Source organism: Bos mutus, chromosome 21, assembly GCF_027580195.1.
Source record: "Bos mutus isolate GX-2022 chromosome 21, NWIPB_WYAK_1.1, whole genome shotgun sequence".
Classification (NCBI taxonomy): domain Eukaryota; kingdom Metazoa; phylum Chordata; class Mammalia; order Artiodactyla; family Bovidae; genus Bos; species Bos mutus.
The window spans coordinates 27,375,336-27,393,296 of NC_091637.1; the positions used below are offsets into that span (position 1 = coordinate 27,375,336).

At 56.9% G+C, this 17,961-nt stretch overlaps 1 protein-coding gene across 1 annotated transcript in view; it reads left to right on the forward strand.

Moving 5' to 3' along the window:
- APBA2 (amyloid beta precursor protein binding family A member 2) overlaps window positions 1–17,455 on the forward strand; it is a 60,142-nt gene extending 42,687 nt beyond the window's left edge. The window contains 7 exon segments of the mRNA XM_070358457.1: window positions 493–579; window positions 5,895–6,080; window positions 9,895–10,074; window positions 10,877–11,089; window positions 12,379–12,498; window positions 13,646–13,786; window positions 16,352–17,455. Of these exon segments, the coding sequence (XP_070214558.1) occupies window positions 493–579; window positions 5,895–6,080; window positions 9,895–10,074; window positions 10,877–11,089; window positions 12,379–12,498; window positions 13,646–13,786; window positions 16,352–16,423 (999 nt within the window). The 3' untranslated portion in view covers window positions 16,424–17,455.
- The last annotated feature ends 506 nt before the right edge of the window (window positions 17,456–17,961 follow it).

Sequence of the window (17,961 nt, forward strand, 5' to 3'; positions counted from 1 at the left end):
GGCGGGGGAGTTGACACAGTCATTGACACGACTGTGCCTTTAAACCAGAAGAAAATACAGATATGCATTTCCACCAGTGTGAAAAATCCGTCCCCCCGCCTTTCCTGGTGATACTTGTAATCCCGAATCCAAGAAATGTAGCTCTACTACCAGACTTGGTGTTTTTGCTGTGTTCCAGAGGTTGGGCAGGCAGGCTCGCTTCTCCTGGAGTGGGGGGCTGCGCTCTGGATGCTGCGGCACAAGCCCCCCTGGCATCTGGCCCCCTCCTGTTCAGCCTCCTGGAAGCAGTCCCCCTGCCGTCCTGTGCAAACCGCCCCAAGAGCTCACTTAGCAGAGATGGGCTCGGAAGCCCGTGTTTAGACTCCCATGGCTGCTTCTGCCGACGAGCTTCTCCCTCTAGGGGCGCTCGGGGTCCTGCATGAGATTGTCAGGCCTTTGTCTGAGTTAGTTTTTTTTCTAAGGTTTGTAACAGTCTCCACCATCCTTTCTTAGAATTCTGAGGGAGATGCCCAGACGCTGACGGAAGTGGATCTCTTCATCTCCACCCAGAGGATCAAGGTGTTAAATGCGGACACACAGGTGAGCCTGGGGAGACGGGGGGCTTTAAAATCGTGCTCAGGAACTCCCAGGAGAGCCAGGTCGAGCTGCAGACCCCCTCTGCGGGGCTGAGACCATGTCCTTGGGACAATCCCCTGGCCCCTGCCATGGAATATAGAGTGAGCTCTGCGGGGTGGGCAGCAGCCTCGGGCTGGGCGGGTGAGGCTGGTGATCAGGTGTAGCAGCAGCGGGCATGAAATAGAGACATGATGAAGGGGAGCCGGGGGTAGGGGAGCAGGAGTCCCGTGCTCACCCTCGGGGTTCCCAACAGCCCTCTCGAGGCCTCTGTGCACCAGGCTGGGAGATGGAGCTGGAGGGCGGAGACCCGGGCCACCCTTGGTCCCCAGGGTGGCGGTGCTCCAGTGGAGAGGGTCCTGAGATCTCCTGCCTGTGAACCATGTGCCCAGCTTGTGTCTGACTCAATTCTGCTAGTCTTCCTGTGCCTGGGTCTTTGCATGAGCCTGCTATTGTGGGAACAGGAAAGCCAGATGGAGGGGGCTGGGAGCTGGGGGAGCTGGGCCACGGGTGGATGAGCTTTGCAGAGCCTAAGGGAGGAAGGGAGGGAGAGTGGCAGCTGTGGACAGACGTGGAGGGCCCGGCTCACTCTGGGGATGAGCGGGAGAGGCTGGCCAGATGCCGGGGTGACGGCCCCCTGCTTCTTGCCCTTGGCAAGTGGTCTGGGTGGTGACACCAGGTGTGTGAGCAGCCAGTTCCCCAGCTCCCTGTGGCCAGTGGTGTCAGATCCAGGGACGACCTTGTAGGACTTGGTTACAATGTCGGAAACGCAAACTAGTGATTTTCTCACTCTGTTCTGAATTTTGCTATCTAATGTGCTCTGTGTATAAGAGCTTCCTTTCCCCCCACCTTTTCTTTTCTTCCTTCTCACTGTGGACTTCTGAACTTTTCTTAAACTTGTGTTATAACCATCCTCCCCCATGGGCTTCCCTGCTGCCTCTGATGATAAAGAATCTGCCTGCAGTGTGGGAGACCCACCTTCTATCCCTGGGTTGGGAAGATCCCATGGAGAAGGAAATGGCAACTCTCTCCCGTATTCTTGTCTGGATAATCCCATGGACAGAGGAGCCTGGCGGGCTATAGTCCATGGGGTTGGCAAAGTGTTGGACATGACTCAGTGTCTAACACTTTCACCTCACATAACCCTACCGTTGTTGTTCTCTTGGGTGCTTGCCTGCGCCATCCTGGAGCCCTGCCCTCGGTCTCAGATGGCATTCCTGAGACACTGAGATGTTCTTAGGCCTCCTTGCGCTCCCACTTCAGGCCTAGAACCAGCTGCTCTCCAAGGAACCTTGGTTCATGTCCCTGGGGAGTGACATACAGAAATGAGACCTGGGTGCTGGCTGTGCCTGTTGATGCTGAGGGGCTATTGATCCTGGGCCCTGGAAATGAACTGAGCTGGACAGTACTGTTTTTAAAAGCCAGGAGTTTATACATGTGCTTCGTATTGGAGACCAGCTCCATAGAGTCCTGCTCACTGGCTCCCGATTCCGCACACAGCCTCAGTCCACAGTGTGGATCACAGCTCCCGACACCCTCAGTGTGCTGCCTCCCTTGCTGTCTCCTAGTGTGGACCATGTCCTTGCTGGGAAGCTAAGAGGGGCATAGGATGGCTCTTACACAGTGGATGAGCTGGTTTAACTTCTCAAGGCCCAGTGGGTGGGACAACCTGATGGATGTCTGGGGACAGAAATGGCAGCAGCATGTGTGTCTTGGAGCAGGAGCGACACCGTGATGTGGCTCCTACCATGGCCTTCCCTTGCCGATCGATCGTAGAGGCCCTTCCTCCTCATGGGTCTGTCCCCGGGTAGCCAGAACTGGGCCTTGTCCCTCTGACCTTTGAGTCCAAGTTCCCCCATGGGGCCTTCCACCTGGTGGGAACTCAATTTGAAAGCATCAATTCTTTGGCATTCAGTCTTCTTTAGTGTCCAACTCTCACATCTGTACGTGACTACTGGAAAAATCATACCTTTGACTAGATGGACCTCTATCAACAAAGTGATCTCTGGTTTTTAATACACTGTCTAGGTTTGTCATGGGCTTCCCAGGTGGCCCTAGTAGTAAAGAATCTGCCTGCCAATGCAGAAGACATAAGAGACTCGGGTTCGATTTCTGGGTCAGAAAGATCCCTTGAAGGAGGACATGGTAACCCACTCCAGTGTTCTTGCCTGGAGAAACCCATGGACCGAGGGGCCTGGCAGGCTACAGTCCATGGGGTCGCAAAGAGTCAGACAACTGTAGAGACTTAGCAGCAGCTAGATTTGTCATAGCTTTCCTTCCAAGGAGCAAGTGTCTTATCGTGGTGCTGGAGAAGACTCTTGAGAGTCCGTTGGACTGCAAGGAGATCAAACCAGTCAATACTAAAGGTAATCAACCCTGAATATTCATTGGAAGGACTGAAGCTGAAGCTCCAATCCTTTGGTCACCTGGTGTGAAGAGCCGACTCATTGGAAAAGCCCCTGATGCTGAGAAAGATTGAGGGCAGGAGGAGAAGGGGACAACAGAGGATGAGATGTTTAGATAGCATCACTGACTCGATGGACATGAGTTTGAGCAAACTCTGGGAGATGGTGAAGGACAGAGGAGCCTGGCATGCTGCAGTCCATGGGGTTGCAAAGAGTCAGACATGACTTAGCAACTAAACAACAACAGGGAGCTACCTGAGTGGGTCAGGTGTAGGACACTTCACCGCTTTGGACTTTGTTTCCTGATGTTTTGTGGGCAAATGGTCTGGGCTAGCTCCTCCTTCTGGCCCCATCCCTCATCCACCCACCTGTCAGGGTCCTCAAGACCACCACAGGGTCCATAAGATGATAAGAGGCCTCCCAGGATTCAGCATATGGTTGCACTCAAGCCTGAGATTCACTGAGCACCAGGGCACACAGCAGAGTCACCAAAGAAGAGGATGCCTGGGGCTGAGCCTGGGGAAATCCTGAGTCCTTCTCAGTGGGGTCACTCAGGATGAGCTGAACTTTCTGGCCACAAGCTCTGACCGCACGAGTCAAGTGTGGGTTGTCAGGAAGCTAGAGAGCGTCAGCTCCTAGGGTCCTCTGTGGGGGCTGGTCACATGGCCATCTGTCCTGCCTGCCACCCACCAAAGTCTCAGACTCCGGATAGCAGTGGGGTTCAGGCTGGAGCTCAGTGGACCAGATGCCTCAGGCGTGGTGAACCTCTCTTACCACGTTGAGTGGGGTACCCTCCTGAAGTCCAGGTTTCCAGATGAGCCGAGGGCCGCCTGTGGGCCGGCCTTTCTGCAGATGGTGTCAGTTCTGCTGCATCAGCCCATCTTTGCACCGCCTCCTCTCCCTGATGCTCCTGTGGGGGACTGGAGCCCCTGGGACTGGGAACGGAGCCCATCCCTGAGAACTTGAGGGCTGGACACGTTTCCAAGCATCTAGGAGCCCCATTGACTCTCAGAGGAGAGCTTGGTGCAGGGCCCTATGGAGGACAGACGGGGAGGCTCAGAACTCCCTTTCAGCCCTCCTCTCTTCCCTCCTGCTGGGTCTTTGGTGTCTGATCGGGGCTCTGGGATGGGGCGTCAGCTCCCGAGAGTGGACTGGCCAGAAGTCGCCATTTCCTTTGCCTGCTCGCTCAAGGTCAGGCCTTAATCCACGTGGGCTCTCCATCCTGGTGGCCACAGCATCGTGGCCATGCTCTGGGCAGCCACTGCCCAGACCCCTGTTGTCCAGGCCTACCTCCTGAGTAAGGGGCAGGCCCATGCGGTGGTTTTGAGTGTCTGTCTTTGTTGGATGTTTGTCCCATTGTGCTCTTCCTGAGGCCCCATTTTCTCCATGTCAGTCCTCGAGTTCTCTTCTAGTGTTCTGGCCACATCACAGCCACCATGGGCCTCCTCCTCCCGTCGGCGTCTTCTCCTCCCGTGGGGAAGGGCTCTGTCCAAAGGGCATGGGGCTTTGCCACTTCTGTCCTCCAGCTCAGCTCACCCCATACTGTTCTCTGCCCACACACTCTGCAGAGGGCTGACTGGGACACCTGTGGTCACACTCCTGTCCCAGGGACCGGGCAGGACCCTCTGGTGGCTGTTGACATGCACTCGGAGTTGTAGCGGGGGAGCACATTTCTGACACCTGGGGGTTGATTCAGATGTTTCTGAAAGTGGCCAGAAATCGAGATATGCAGAGAACCACACCCACCTGTCCCCTTGCAGCGTCCCTTCCTGGAAGGGGGCTCCTATAGTTTTAACCTACCCCCTAGAGCCTTGACCAGAAATCATAGTGGCGCTAGGGAGGCAGGAATGCAAAGTGGCTTCTATGAGGAAGTCAGAGGCCATGGAGGCTACAGAAGGACCCTGTTTTCTTTTATGGAAAGAGGACAAAGGCATAAAAGACCAGCTGGTTAGATTCTCAGGGCTTCTGTGTGCAGTCTTGCTGGGACGTGGAGATTCCTGTCAGGCGGCAAAGGCCATCAAGAGCGATGGACCCTCCAGGGCCCTGAGGAGAGTTGAAGGGCTGCAGAGACCTGTCCAGCAGCATCAGGCGGGCTGCCTCAGGGTCCCCGCCTGGCCTGGGCTGCTCAGCTCCATGGGAGGGACTGTCCCTGGACAACACTGGCTCTGAAGCCTTCCTCCTCAGCTCAGCAGGAAGTCTAGGCCGGGCACCTGCCTCTCAAGGAAGGGACCCTTCAACAGACAGACAGAGACAGCCTCTGGTTGGGTGGGGACAGGCCTCAGCTGCTGCTCTTCCCCTGAACAGGACCCCCACCCACATCTTGCGCCCATGAGCATCATTTTGGAAGCTGTGAGGCTAAGGTGAAGGCAGATCACCTTGACTGTAAAGAATCACCACCCTAAAGTGCTCTGTCCATGGGGTCAGTGGTTCTCCACTAAGGAGACTCTCTCCCTTAGGGCCCAGTGGCTACAGCTGGAAATCTGGGTGGTTATCACAGCTTGGGATGAGGAGATGCCACTGGTGTCTGGTGGGGGGGGCAGGGATGTTTCTGGTTGTCCTACAGTGCCCAGGACACCCCACAATACAGGACGGTCCAGCCCCAAATGTCAGGAATGCCACTGGTGTCTAGTGGGGTGGTCAGGGATGTTGCTGAACACCCGACAAGGCTCAGGATACCCGAAAATATAGGATGGTCCAGCCCCAAATGTCAGGAGTGTTGAGGCTGAGAACCCCTAACTCAGGTGTTTCTAGGGCTTGATCCCTGTAACCTGGGCCCTCCTTCCTTCTCTTGGCAGGAGACCATGATGGAACCCCTGATCTCAGGTGTTTCTAGGGCTTGTTCCCCATAATGCAAGCCCTCTCTCCTTCTCCCGGCAGGAGACCATGATGGACCATGCCCTGCGCACCATCTCCTACATCGCGGACATCGGGAACATTGTGGTGCTCATGGCCAGACGCCGTATGCCGCGCTCCGCCTCCCAGGACTGTATCGAGACCACCCCTGGGGCCCAGGAGGGGAAGAAGCAGTATAAGATGATCTGCCACGTGTTTGAGTCTGAGGACGTGAGTAAACGTGCAGGTGTGATGTTCCCTCCCAGCGGCTTGGGCCCTAAAGGCTCCGAAGTGTCCCAGGAAACCTTGTATCTGGTGGGGATCCTGTGCACCATCACGACACTCCCAGCAAAAGCAGTGATTTTTGTAACACTCTTGGAATTTGCAGAGACCATGGACACAGCTCTGTTTTGCTTCATGAAATGAGTTTTTGAGGAGTTTGTAAGCAGAACCCTAGTTAAATAGGCTGAGGAGCTTTCTGACTAGGTCCTTTAGCAAAATCTTGTTCTTCCCAAATACAGTAGCCCCAACTCACTTTTCTGTTGAGGATCACACCCCTGCGCGGAGAGGGTTACTAACGGGAAGGCATCTCTGCTTTTGCTCACGGCTGTTTCAGGCCATAAGAAGCTGGAAAATCCAGTGGGACCCTTGCACAACATGGGCTTGAACATGAGGTCTCACTTACCCGTAGACCTGTGTAGCTGTAGATGCTGCAGCGCTGCACGGGCCATTTTGCTTGAATCCTCAGATCCCAAACTATGGACACAGGGAAATTGTGGGTATAGAGGGCTGATTATAAATTGTTGTTCAGTTGCTCAGTCATGTCTGACTCTTTGTGACCCCGTGGATTGCAGCACACCAGGCTTCCCTGTCCTCCACTATCTTGTGGAGTTTGCTCAAATTCATGTTTACTGAGTCGGTGATGCCATCCAGCCATTGCATTCTCTGTCATCCCCTTCTCCTCCTGCCTTCAATCTTTACCAGCATCAGGGTCTTTCCCAATGAGTCGGCTCTTTACCTCAGGTGGCCAAAGTATTGGAGCTTCAGCTTCAGTCCTTCCAATGAATATTAAGGGTTGATTTCCTGTAGGATTGACTGGTTGGGTACAGAGAGCTGACTAGAAGTTAGACATGGATTTTTTTAGACTGTTCAGAGGGTCAGTGCCTGTAACCCTTATTTTGTTCAGGGGTCAGCTCTAATTCTGATGTTTAAAATACTACAGACTCACTACAGACCATGACCCTGCTGACTCCTGTGTTGGGTGGGATGAGAGCATCTTTCTGAGCCTAGAAGAGGGAGAAAGGGACGGGGGAAGGGATCAGTAGGGCAGGAGGTGAGAGTGGTCTCTGGGGCGCCCCGAGCAGATCTGACTCAGGACCACCCCGGAGGCAGTGCTGAGCTGTTCTTGTGGCTGTTGGCAGGGTACAATTTTAATAAATTCTCTCCCCTCCGTGGACACTTGGAAGGGGCATTCTCAGTCACCAAGGTACTTGAGGGTGTCTAGGACCTGGAGCAGTGGAGTAGGGTCCTGGTGTTTTCAGATTTGAGCAGGGTGGGTCGGGGCAGTGACGTTTCTGCTAAGAAGTTGAAGTCAAGTGCGAGTGCTTTGAAGCAATGATGTTGATAGGAGAGGAAGTTTACATACAGATGCACTAGTGCACACTCATGTTCCTTTCACCTTACACAGATGTCTGTGGACTCCTGCATGGACATGTTTGTGTAGCTCATGGCTTGAGGCATCTCAGAGACTCAGCATGAGGGGTTGTGATGGGTCCTGGAGAAAGGCCATGGTTGATGGGGGTGAGGCAGGACACAGGTGAGTCGGGTGAACAGCCTGCCTGTGCCGGGAGCAGGAAGTGTCCGAGCTGCCTGCCATGTCCTAGTGCTGCTGTGGTCTTGGTTTCTCACTGAGAGAGGAGGCTGAGAGCAAGGGCAAAAGTGTGTGGGGCTCCAAGTGGCTCTTGAATGTGTGTGGGAAAGATGGACTGGGAGGGGCATGAGAGGATAGAGCAGCCCCCTGGAGAATCGGGCCCTGATGATGGCCCCACCAGGTGGGCTGCCAGGGTGAGTGAAGTATCCAAGGGTCCCGTGCAAGCAGAAGGGGGAAATGGAACATGGTTGCTAGGACTCTGGCAGCCCCCTCAGAGCCTCTGTTTCCCCTCTGTTAAGTGGAAACCAGCACAGATGAGCTGCAGAGGTGAGAGTGCTGGGGGCAGGGCAGCCTCCCTCCACCTTCACCACCTGCAGGAGGCCCCTTTGAGTGTCAGCCTCCATTGCCCCCCAGGGAGGCCCATGACACCTGCCTACCTTCTGGGCTCATGGCCCTGGCTGTGACCTGGGGAACGGGACAAGGGAGGGCCCTTGGGACTCAGGGGGAGGGCTGCCAGGACGAGGGCAGACAGGGGATGGGAGACTGCAGCCAGCAGCTGGTGGGAAGATGCTGAGGTTCCCGGAGTGAGCCGCATGGAGCCCGGGCGTGTACCACCTCATTTCCCAGAAGCTCCCCAGGTGGTGGGGTGCCGTCCAGGTAAAGCTCAAAGGGCAGGCTCAGGGCAGTGAGAGAGGAGAGCACTAAGTGATGCTCAACCCCTTCCTAGTCAGGGGACCCCAGTCAGAGGCCTGGGGGTGGTCAGTGTCAGCAAACCTGAGACCTCAGCGGATCAGGGCACGTCTGGGCCTCCAGGGCGCCCTCACCCTCCACCCACAGACCAGCCTCCTCCTGGAGGCCAGGATCCTCTGCTTGGCCTGAGGCTCTGCACGTGTCCGGGCCAGTGGCGCCACCTGATGGCCGCAGGGCTCCACACCTGAGACTGAGCATACTCTGTCCTCCCTCTGAGCAGAGCGGCCAAACTGCCAGGATGCTGCTCCAAGGGTGAGCAGGGCTGGGTCCTGTTGAGTGGACGTGGGCTTCCCTCCTGCAGACCGTTCGGGGCCCAATGTGGGAAGGCCATGCAGTCTAGCATCAGATGGCTCCAAGCTCTGGCTCTGTTACCTGGCCCAGCCCAGGTTTTCACAAAGGCTTATTTGTTTGCAGCCTGAGAATCGTGCAGCATATAGAGCAAGAATGGGACTTGGGCCAGACCCTCAGTTCCACGTGTTTTGGGTCATGTTGACCTGAGGTTTTTGCCGAGGGTCGCACTGCTCTCCCCTGGCTACCCAGCTCTTTGGGTCTTTACCCTCGCCTCTCAAAGCCCTTCATCTGCACACCAGCAGGTGGCGTGTTAGCCCGTGCAGTGCTGCTACTGAGCAGGGTTAGGGGTCCAACCCAGTCCATAGAAATGGTCCCATCAATGTAGAAAGAAGCGTGGGGACTTCCCTGGTGGTTCAGTGGTTAAGACTACACGCTTCCACTGCAAGGGGCATGGGTTCGATCCCTGAGCAGGGAATTAAGATCCCACATGCTGTGTGACATGGCCAAAATATATATATATATACACACACACACATATATATATATGTATTTATGTATATATATATTAGAAAAGGAGAAGTAGAAAGAAGCAAGTGCTCTGTGCCTTGCCCTATGCCCGGTCCGCAAGGGCCCAGACTTCTCATTGGCCTCACTTTGGCACATCCACACCCCCATGAGAGTGACTGGCACACATCCTGCCCCCACTCCTGCCCCTGATGGACTGGGTCCTGCTGCTGTGGAGAAATAAATACTGGGTGGATGACTGACAACCTCTGTGATGCTCCCCGACAGGACGCACCTCTAGGCTGCATTTGGAATAAGACGAGTGGAAAGAAAATACGACATAGTCACCAGGGAAAGCAACAGAATTATGGTCATTAGCAAATAATTCATAATCTCCTCAGACTTTATTGGACATAGGCTTTGTCTTAGGATGTCTGAGGTTTAGGGCAGCTCGGGTAGGGGCAGGCAGGGTGCCCGGCAGCAGAAGGGCTCCCCCCATGGACACCTGGGCCACATTTCTCTGCAGCTCCTTGGAGCCCAGCCAGGGCCCCCCTCCCAACCCCATCCAGGCCTGTGTGCCTGCCTGTCTCCAGTGGCCGACCCTCTTCCATCCCCTCCCCTCTTCTGCAGGCACAGCTCATCGCCCAGTCCATCGGCCAGGCCTTCAGTGTGGCCTACCAGGAGTTCCTGCGGGCCAACGGCATCAACCCCGAGGACCTGAGCCAGAAGGAGTACAGTGACATCATTAACACCCAGGAGATGTACAACGACGACCTCATCCACTTCTCCAACTCGGAGAACTGCAAGGAGGTGAGTGACTGGGGACGGGAAGGGGCTCTTGGGCAGGGGGCCAGGGTGAGCCTTCCTGGTGTGCGGGCAGTGTCCCTCTGGCTCCCGCTTTTGCAACGAGTACTTGTGTGTGAAGAGTGTGGTGCTGTTAGAGCAGAGGAGCTGCCGACAGTCCGTCTTAATGACTCTGAACTTGTGCCCTTTACTGCTGCTCTTAGCCAGGGGCTCAGCCCCTGGTGTTGTTTCTGGAAGGCATGTGGGAGTGGGCTAGGAAGCCTCCTGTAGTGGGGCCTTGGCAGGCTCCCATGGGCTTGCTCAGGGCTCTCTAGAAAGTTCTCCTGAGACAGAGCGGGGAATCCCGGGGTGGCCTGTACCCTGCCTGCTTGTAAATGGGTGAATAATCCTGGCTTGCTGCTGAGTGAATGAGTGCTTGACAGGCAGCTCTCTGAGAGTGATCCGAGAGGCGGAGAGAAAATGAAGGACTTTTCTAGATGCATTTGGAGGCCTGGCAGGCTTTGCATCTGGATTCTGAGAATGTGCCTCTGGCCTCTGTGGGTCTGGGAAGGTGAGGGGAGCCTGGACACTGGAGCCAAGCTTGGGGCTGGGGGTGGTCTGTGCTCTGGGTTCACAGGATGGTGGGGTGGGCCCTGAGAGGGCTTGGGAGCTGGAGCTGGGAGAGGCCAGGGGGATGGTTGGTGGGCCAGGATTTGTGGCCTTGGTTCGGAGGGCCCGGGTGGGGCTGGTCCTTCTGTGGGTGCTGGGCAGAGGCCTACCCCAGCCCCGTCTTAGGCAGGCCCCTCTTACTCTGCTGACTCCCTTGCAGCTGCAGCTGGAGAAGCACAAGGGTGAAATCCTGGGCGTGGTGGTGGTGGAGTCGGGTTGGGGCTCCATCCTGCCCACCGTGATCCTGGCCAACATGATGAATGGAGGCCCGGCCGCCCGCTCGGGGAAGCTGAGCATCGGTGATCAGATCATGTCCATCAATGGCACCAGTCTGGTGGGGCTGCCACTCGCCACCTGCCAGGGCATCATCAAGGTGGGCACAGGGCCCCTTGCTTTATTCTTGATGCTTTGTAACCCCCACTGACCCTCAGGGAGGCTGAGCCCAGAGAAACCCACCCAGCGACTTTGAACCCAAAACTACACCACGTCCCTGACAAATCAAAGAGGGACCTGCCCCCAACCCTCACAGTGGGGATCTTGAGGGAGGTGCTGTCCGCTCTCACTTAGCTGGCTCCTGAACCATGGTGATCCCAGGAAAGGCCTGAGGACCTGTAGCTGTCAGGTGACCAGGCTGTCCTGGTTTGCCTGGGACTTTTCACTGACGGTCACACCTCCTGGCCACCTGAGGAGGTGGGTCCCCAGCCTGGATCTGAGCTGGGGTGTTGCTCTCCCCATCTGACCAGAGGACCTGCAGGTGTCTCATCAAATGATACACTGCGGTCTCGTAGCTGGAGGATGGACCCCCACCCCACTGTCACTCACAGATGAAGTTCTGTGACCTGGCTTCTGGACCTGAGGACCCAGTGGGTATCATGTAGCTAGATAGAGAGACATATAAGAGGCCTCCATCAGAGGTGCTGAGGCTGGGCCGGCCAGGACCCTCCCTCTGCAGGCTGAAGCTCCTGGGCAAGTTTCTCACCTGGGCTGTGATGGAGGCTTGTGTGTATGCATGCGTATGCATGTGTGCACACATGTGCATGAGGGAGGAGCTCCCTGCAGCCATGTTCAGGCCAGGCCTCTCCCCCTCCCTCCACTGAGTCCCAGGACTGTGGCTGCAGCTTTCACTGTCCCCTGGGGCCTGAGGTGGCCCTTGGCTTGAACTGGCCTGTCTCAGTGCAGACACGAGCTTCCCACTGGCAGATTTCCTTGCCCTGACTCCAGTACGAGGGTCCTTCTCTGGAGGACACTTTGTTTTCTGGATGGGGCCCTCATTGTCTTTGCAAACAGGAGGTTCCCTGAATGCAGCCTGGTGAGGGCCCCTCTTGTGACCCCTGAAGGTGACCAGGTGCCAGTTTCTTGGCTGTGCACAGGGATGCTCAGAGCCTGGCCTCTGACCCTGGGGGCAGCTTATACTTGCCCAGGTCAAAGGGCACACCAGAGCACAGGGAGCCCCGACACACACTGCCGCCTGGGATGGCCGGCACCCCTGCATCGGGTAAGGGTGAGGCCTGCATCCACGCACAGGGGGACCTGGGTGCCCAGAGGGACCTGCCTCTGTCCCTCTGTGCCTAGGGCTCTGCCTTGCAGCCAGTTCACCCCTAGCCCAGGCCTCAGAGCTTGTCTTTCTAGCAGCATCTCAGACCCTCATGTTCCTGCTCACAGGGTCTGAAGAACCAGACACAGGTGAAGCTCAACATCGTCAGCTGCCCGCCAGTCACCACTGTCCTCATCAAGCGGCCAGACCTCAAATACCAGCTGGGTTTCAGCGTGCAGAACGGCATCGTGAGTCCACTTGGCCCTCGGCAGCCTCCGCTGTGCCCGTGGATGGCTGTTGCAGGGGGCAGGGGCAGCTGTCTGTGTGCCCCCCGACCCCCTGCCCCAGAACAGCTCCTGTCTGATGGAGCAGGTTCCGGCCAGCAGCCAGGCCAGGCAGGGTGGGTGGGCCAGCATACAGATGGAATGGGTCCCTCCAGCCCCCTGGGGCACCCTATCCCGGTGGTGGTGTTCTCTGCAGACCCCTGCTTTGGAGTGGAGGAGAGCCCCCCTACCTCTGCGTTTGGGACGCAGCCAATGGCAGCGTCAGAGTCAGGTGTGCGAAAGACACCTGCTCATTCCTGTCTTTATTCATTTACTCCTTAATTGACTTGCCCATTCAGTGCTTCACTTGCAGTTCCGAGCACTGTGCCAGCCGTGACCCCAGGCACTAGAGGCAGGACAGGAGGGCCTCCAGGAGTAGATGATGCTAGGTTCAATGAATGTTGGTCTGGCTGAAACTCTGCCTGTTCCTCAGCCAGGCTCTTCCCTCCAGAGTCCCACCTTCTCTTTGAGCTGTACCAGTTCTGTTTCCTGGGTGGTTCCTTCTGCAGAGGTCCCAGTAGGCTGGGACTTCGCCACAGAGGATGGAAGAAAGGAGGCTGGTCATTTCCACATTGCTTAGGCCAGCCCAGGAGGAGGTTGTGGGGTGCATGGTGTCAGGTGAGGGGGATGTGTATGTCCCCTCCTCCCAGGAACACAACAGGAGAGCGTCCCAGAAACAGGACTGCCAAGGAGACAGTTTCCCCCGTCACTACCTGGTGCAGGAGTGTGGGGAGGTACATTTGTTGGCTGGGGTAGCAGTGACTGTCTTCACTGGAAAGAGCAGAGTGGCTGCTGGAGAATCTTCCAGAACGGGCTTTACTTGTGTACCACTGCGATCCAGGAACAGAGGCCCCAGGATGGAGGGGCAGGTTCTCCCACAGCCATTTCCAAGCACATTCTAAATCATTAATCTCTCAGTTTGTGAGTCAGCAGAGCATTTGTAGGAGCATCTGTCCTGGGGGCTTCATCCTTCCGGTGGTTAATTCTCCCCACCTTTGGGGGCAGGAGGAGGCTGGCAGGCAGGGCGGGGACATAAACTGATGACACCCCAACCCCACCCCGTGTCACTTAGATCTGCAGCCTCATGCGCGGGGGCATCGCGGAGCGGGGCGGTGTCCGCGTCGGTCACCGCATCATCGAGATCAACGGGCAGAGCGTGGTGGCCACCGCGCACGAGAAGATTGTCCAGGCCCTGTCCAACTCGGTGGGAGAGGTGAGAGGTCACTGCCTGAAGCCAGAACTGGGCTCTCGGGACCCAAAGTCTCTAGGACCTAACATCAAATTCCCAAGGGCATGTAGGTGCACTGGGACCTCCGAGAGCCCCTCAGGGGCCAGTCAGCTGAGCTGGGCTGTATCTCCTGGGGGAGCCCAGGGGGAACCCCAGGCAGGCGGGGTTCAGCGTCCTCTCCTCGCTCTGGTTACCTGTGCGTTCAACAGGATGAGTGGGCACTGGGTGGAGGCTTGAAGGCTGGCCCTGCTGCACTGCCCACTCCCACTCTGCTGGCTTCAGGCCTGCCTGCCTTTTTCTGCTGCTCTCTGGCATAGGCATGAAGCTGGTCTGAGGATGGTCACCGGGTAGGGGGTTCAAGGGGGAATTCAGGAGGGAGCAGGGTTCCTCAAGGGAGATGTAGGTGTTGGGGGAGTGCCAGCCCAGTGTTGGCACAGAGGCCTCCCCAGTATGAGGGGGGTATAGGGCTGTGTGTAGCAGGCAGTCAGGGTGAACAGGTGAGGGTCTCCCTGGGAGAAGCCTGGGTGATCACAGTACAGAAGGAGCAGATGAGACAGAGCAGAGAGGTGGGTGGCACAGGGGACGGGTCTGAAGGCAGGTGCTGGGCGGGGAGTTTGGGTTTGATTCTGAGGGTGGTGGGGACCCCAGGGGCCATGTGTGGAGGGAGGGCTCTGGAGCCGTGTGGGGGCATGGCTTCCTCTTCACAGCCTGGGGGTAAGTGGGTGGGTGGGGTGCTCTCTTCTGGAGGGGTCTTCAGATTGCATCGGTCAGGACACATTTCCTGGGGCCACGGGGACCTACTCAGGTTTTGTGAAAGTCCCAGGGCTGGGGGGAGGGGGCTTCCCTGGTAGCTGGTAAACAATCCAAACCATTAGACCAGGGTCTTCACCTGCAATGCAGGAGACCCTGGTTTGATTCCTGGGTCAGGAAGATCCCCTGGAGAAGGGATAGGCTACCCACTCCAGTATTCTTCAGGCTTCCTTGGTGGCTCAGACAGTAAAGAATCAGCCTGCAGTGCAGGAGACGTGGGTTCAATCTCTGGGTCAGAAAGATCCCCTGGAGGAGAGCATGGCAACGCACTCCAGTATTCTTGCTTGGAGAATCCAATGGACAGAGGAGCCTGATGGGCTATAATCCATGAGGTCATGAAGAGTCGAACATGACTGAGGAACTAGGCACACAAGGCTTGGGGTGGGGGGGTAGTTACCCTTCCCAAGTAGGGGCGTATGCTGAATCTTAGGAAGGAGGGGCCAGGTAGGCATCGCTGGCCGCCTTTTACAAATGGCTTCGGAGAAAGTAGAATCCAATTTTCCTAAGTAGATTCTTGGGGGCGGCCATCAGCCTTATGCTTCTCAGGGAATCAGTAGTGTGGGAGAGTGGGGGGTGGGGAGCAGGTCGGGGAGCAGGTATGGGGGTGGGATAGGCAGCTGGAGAAACGCTTTCGCCTCTCCAGACCCAAGGTGATGGTTATCAGGGATGGTGGAACGTGGGCCGGGGCAGGAAGCCCTTCAGCCTGGGTGGACCCCGCGCTGGACTGGCTGGCTCTGGGAGTGACAGTGTCTGTCTGCATTTCCCATCATTGCTGAACATGTTTGGGAAACGAGCTGCTGATCAGCTAGAGCTGGTGTTCTTCTGGGCTTTGGCGGCGGGTTTCTGATTGAGGAAATACAGAGAATGAACCTTCTGATGGGAAAAACCCTCACAGGATGATAAGAGGGAACAGCTAATTGGATCACACAGATCCTAGTGCTGGGGATGCCGGTGGGAGTCTGTAGTCAGAAAACCTATCAGCCAGGTTGGCCTGTCAGGGTCACTCAGATGAGGCCTGAGAGCTGTTTGCCCAACCTAGGGGTGGACTGCACCCCTGGCCCTTCTCCTGGAGGTCTGCCAGCCCGGCCCCTAGAGCCACAGCCAGCCACAGGGGCCTGAGTACGGCCGGGTCCGGGCTGGCTTGGTGAGCAGGATGCTCAGAGGAAGCAGGAGCAGAGCCCGGGGCCTTGGCGGGAGTTGGGGTATGTGCCCCACATAGTGGGCCTCCCTGGGCAGCCGTCTGTGTGTTGTAGGTGGCCCAGCCTCCTTGGTGCCAGCGACTGAGGCCAGGTTCCTGCCCCCAGCACACGCGCTCTGTGTGTGTGATCCTCTGGTTCTTCTGCTGAGGCAAAACTCGCCCCTTGCAGTTTCTAAGAAGGTCTGGGCACCCTGGCCTGCCCTTCCCGTGGGCAAAGTCCAGCTTTTCACCCAGCCGGTGTCAGGTTGAGGTGAAGGGAAGACCAGCCCTTGACCTCATGGAAAACCCTCTAAAGACCCGGAGGGGAGCCCAGATCATCGTCTGTAGGGGCAGTAAACGCTTTCTGAGTCGCCATCCGGGGTGGTGACCTCGGGCAGGCCATTCTTCCTTTCCTTGGCCGCTGGCAATTTACACAGAACATGCTTAGGATGCTTGGGCACTACTGGCCTTGCGGTGCTTGTTTTTGGGGGTGCATGGAGGGGAGGGAGAGGTGGAGGCAGGGAGGGCTAGGTCAGCCGCCCACCTCTCTCTCTCATCGGCAGATCCACATGAAGACCATGCCTGCCGCCATGTTCAGACTGCTCACAGGCCAGGAGACCCCGCTGTACATCTAGGCTGCCTGCCTGCACCCTGATGAGCGGGAGCCAGACCCAGGACCTGACCCCTGACCCCACAGCGCACCCGAGGACACCAGCTCTGCTGAAGGGCATGCCCTCACCACCCACTTTTATTTTTTGGACTAAAAGGGGTATGTCTGAATTCAAGGAGGATCCCAGGAAGCAGTCTCTGTAGAACAGTCCAGTGTTTTGCCACATCCCGAATTTTCTCACCGCAATGGGCGAGGGCTTGTCTGTACTTCCGTGTGGTGCAGAGCCAGTGTGCAGGGCAGACATGGGGACCTCTGGCCACAGCTGTGCAGGGAGCCCCGGGGGGGGGGACAGTGGCAGTGCCCCCACCCTCTGCAGGGGCTCAGGCTCCTGCAGGGAGGGTGTCCAACGGCCGAGCATGGGCGGCCAGCTCTCAGGATGTGACCGGTCACTGAAGCCGGGTGATGGTGTTTCTGAGAAAGGAGACGTCCCTGAGTTACATAAAGGGTGATGTCCACAACCTCAAGACTCCACACTTAGACAATATCACCGTTTTGACTCTTATCCGACAACAAGCCGCTCTTCAGACAGTAGGCTTTTCCGACGATCTGTGACCACACCTGCTGTCTATGCTCACCTGTCCACTGGTCCCTGGATGCCCCTGGGCAGCCTCCCGCCTCTGTGGGCCAGCTGCCTCATCACAATCTCTGCATCCACGCATCCACACGTGCGCTCTCGCCTCGGACACCAGACCCACGCCGGACACTTGTGGTCCCTGGGGCCCCACGTCTGGTCTCTTCGCTGTTAGCAGCAGCGTTCCTTGCGTGTAGATCAAGTGCAGCATAGTCTAGCCCCGCCTGCAGAGGTCAGCGATCACCGAGGTTGTTCTGTCTGGAAGTCTCTCTCTTGGGCCCAGGCCTTGAAGAAAACACTGTGACTTAAGAAGCCTTACCATGCGGTAACTAAGCTCTAGGACCACTGGACGAGGGTGACCTGTGTGTTGCATGCCACCGACCTTGGGAAGACTCGCTAATACCACTAATAAACCTGAGGTCACGATGGAAAGCTGTCCTGCAGCTGGTTTGTTGACAGGGACGCAGCCGCCTAGCTTCCCTTTGACTCCGTGCCTCTCTGTCCAGCTCTGGAAGGGGGTCTTCTCGCTGGGTGTGAGGACTTTGGGCATGAATTGGTCAAGGGAGAGCAGGGATGGGGGGTCTTGGGCTTCTCCTGGCTTAGATTGGAATTGCCTCTGTAGAGGCATGTACGTGGATAGAGAAGGAAGCTGGCCCACTTGCAGCACTGGCTCCTTGCCTGCAGCCACTCTGCAACCCATCTAGTGTAACAACAGGACTGGCCATCACTGACTGCACTTCGTGGTCATTGTCCTGTGGCATGGGAAGGCGGGGTGAGCCTGGGATTTGGTCAGAAGCACTGGTTTGTGTCCAGCATGTTAGCCGGGGACACTGGACAAGCAGGGCCCCTTCTCTGGCTGGGATCCTGGCTCCATGCTGTGAACTAATAGCTGGGGCTGGACCACACTATGCAGTGAGAGCTGGAAGGCAGAG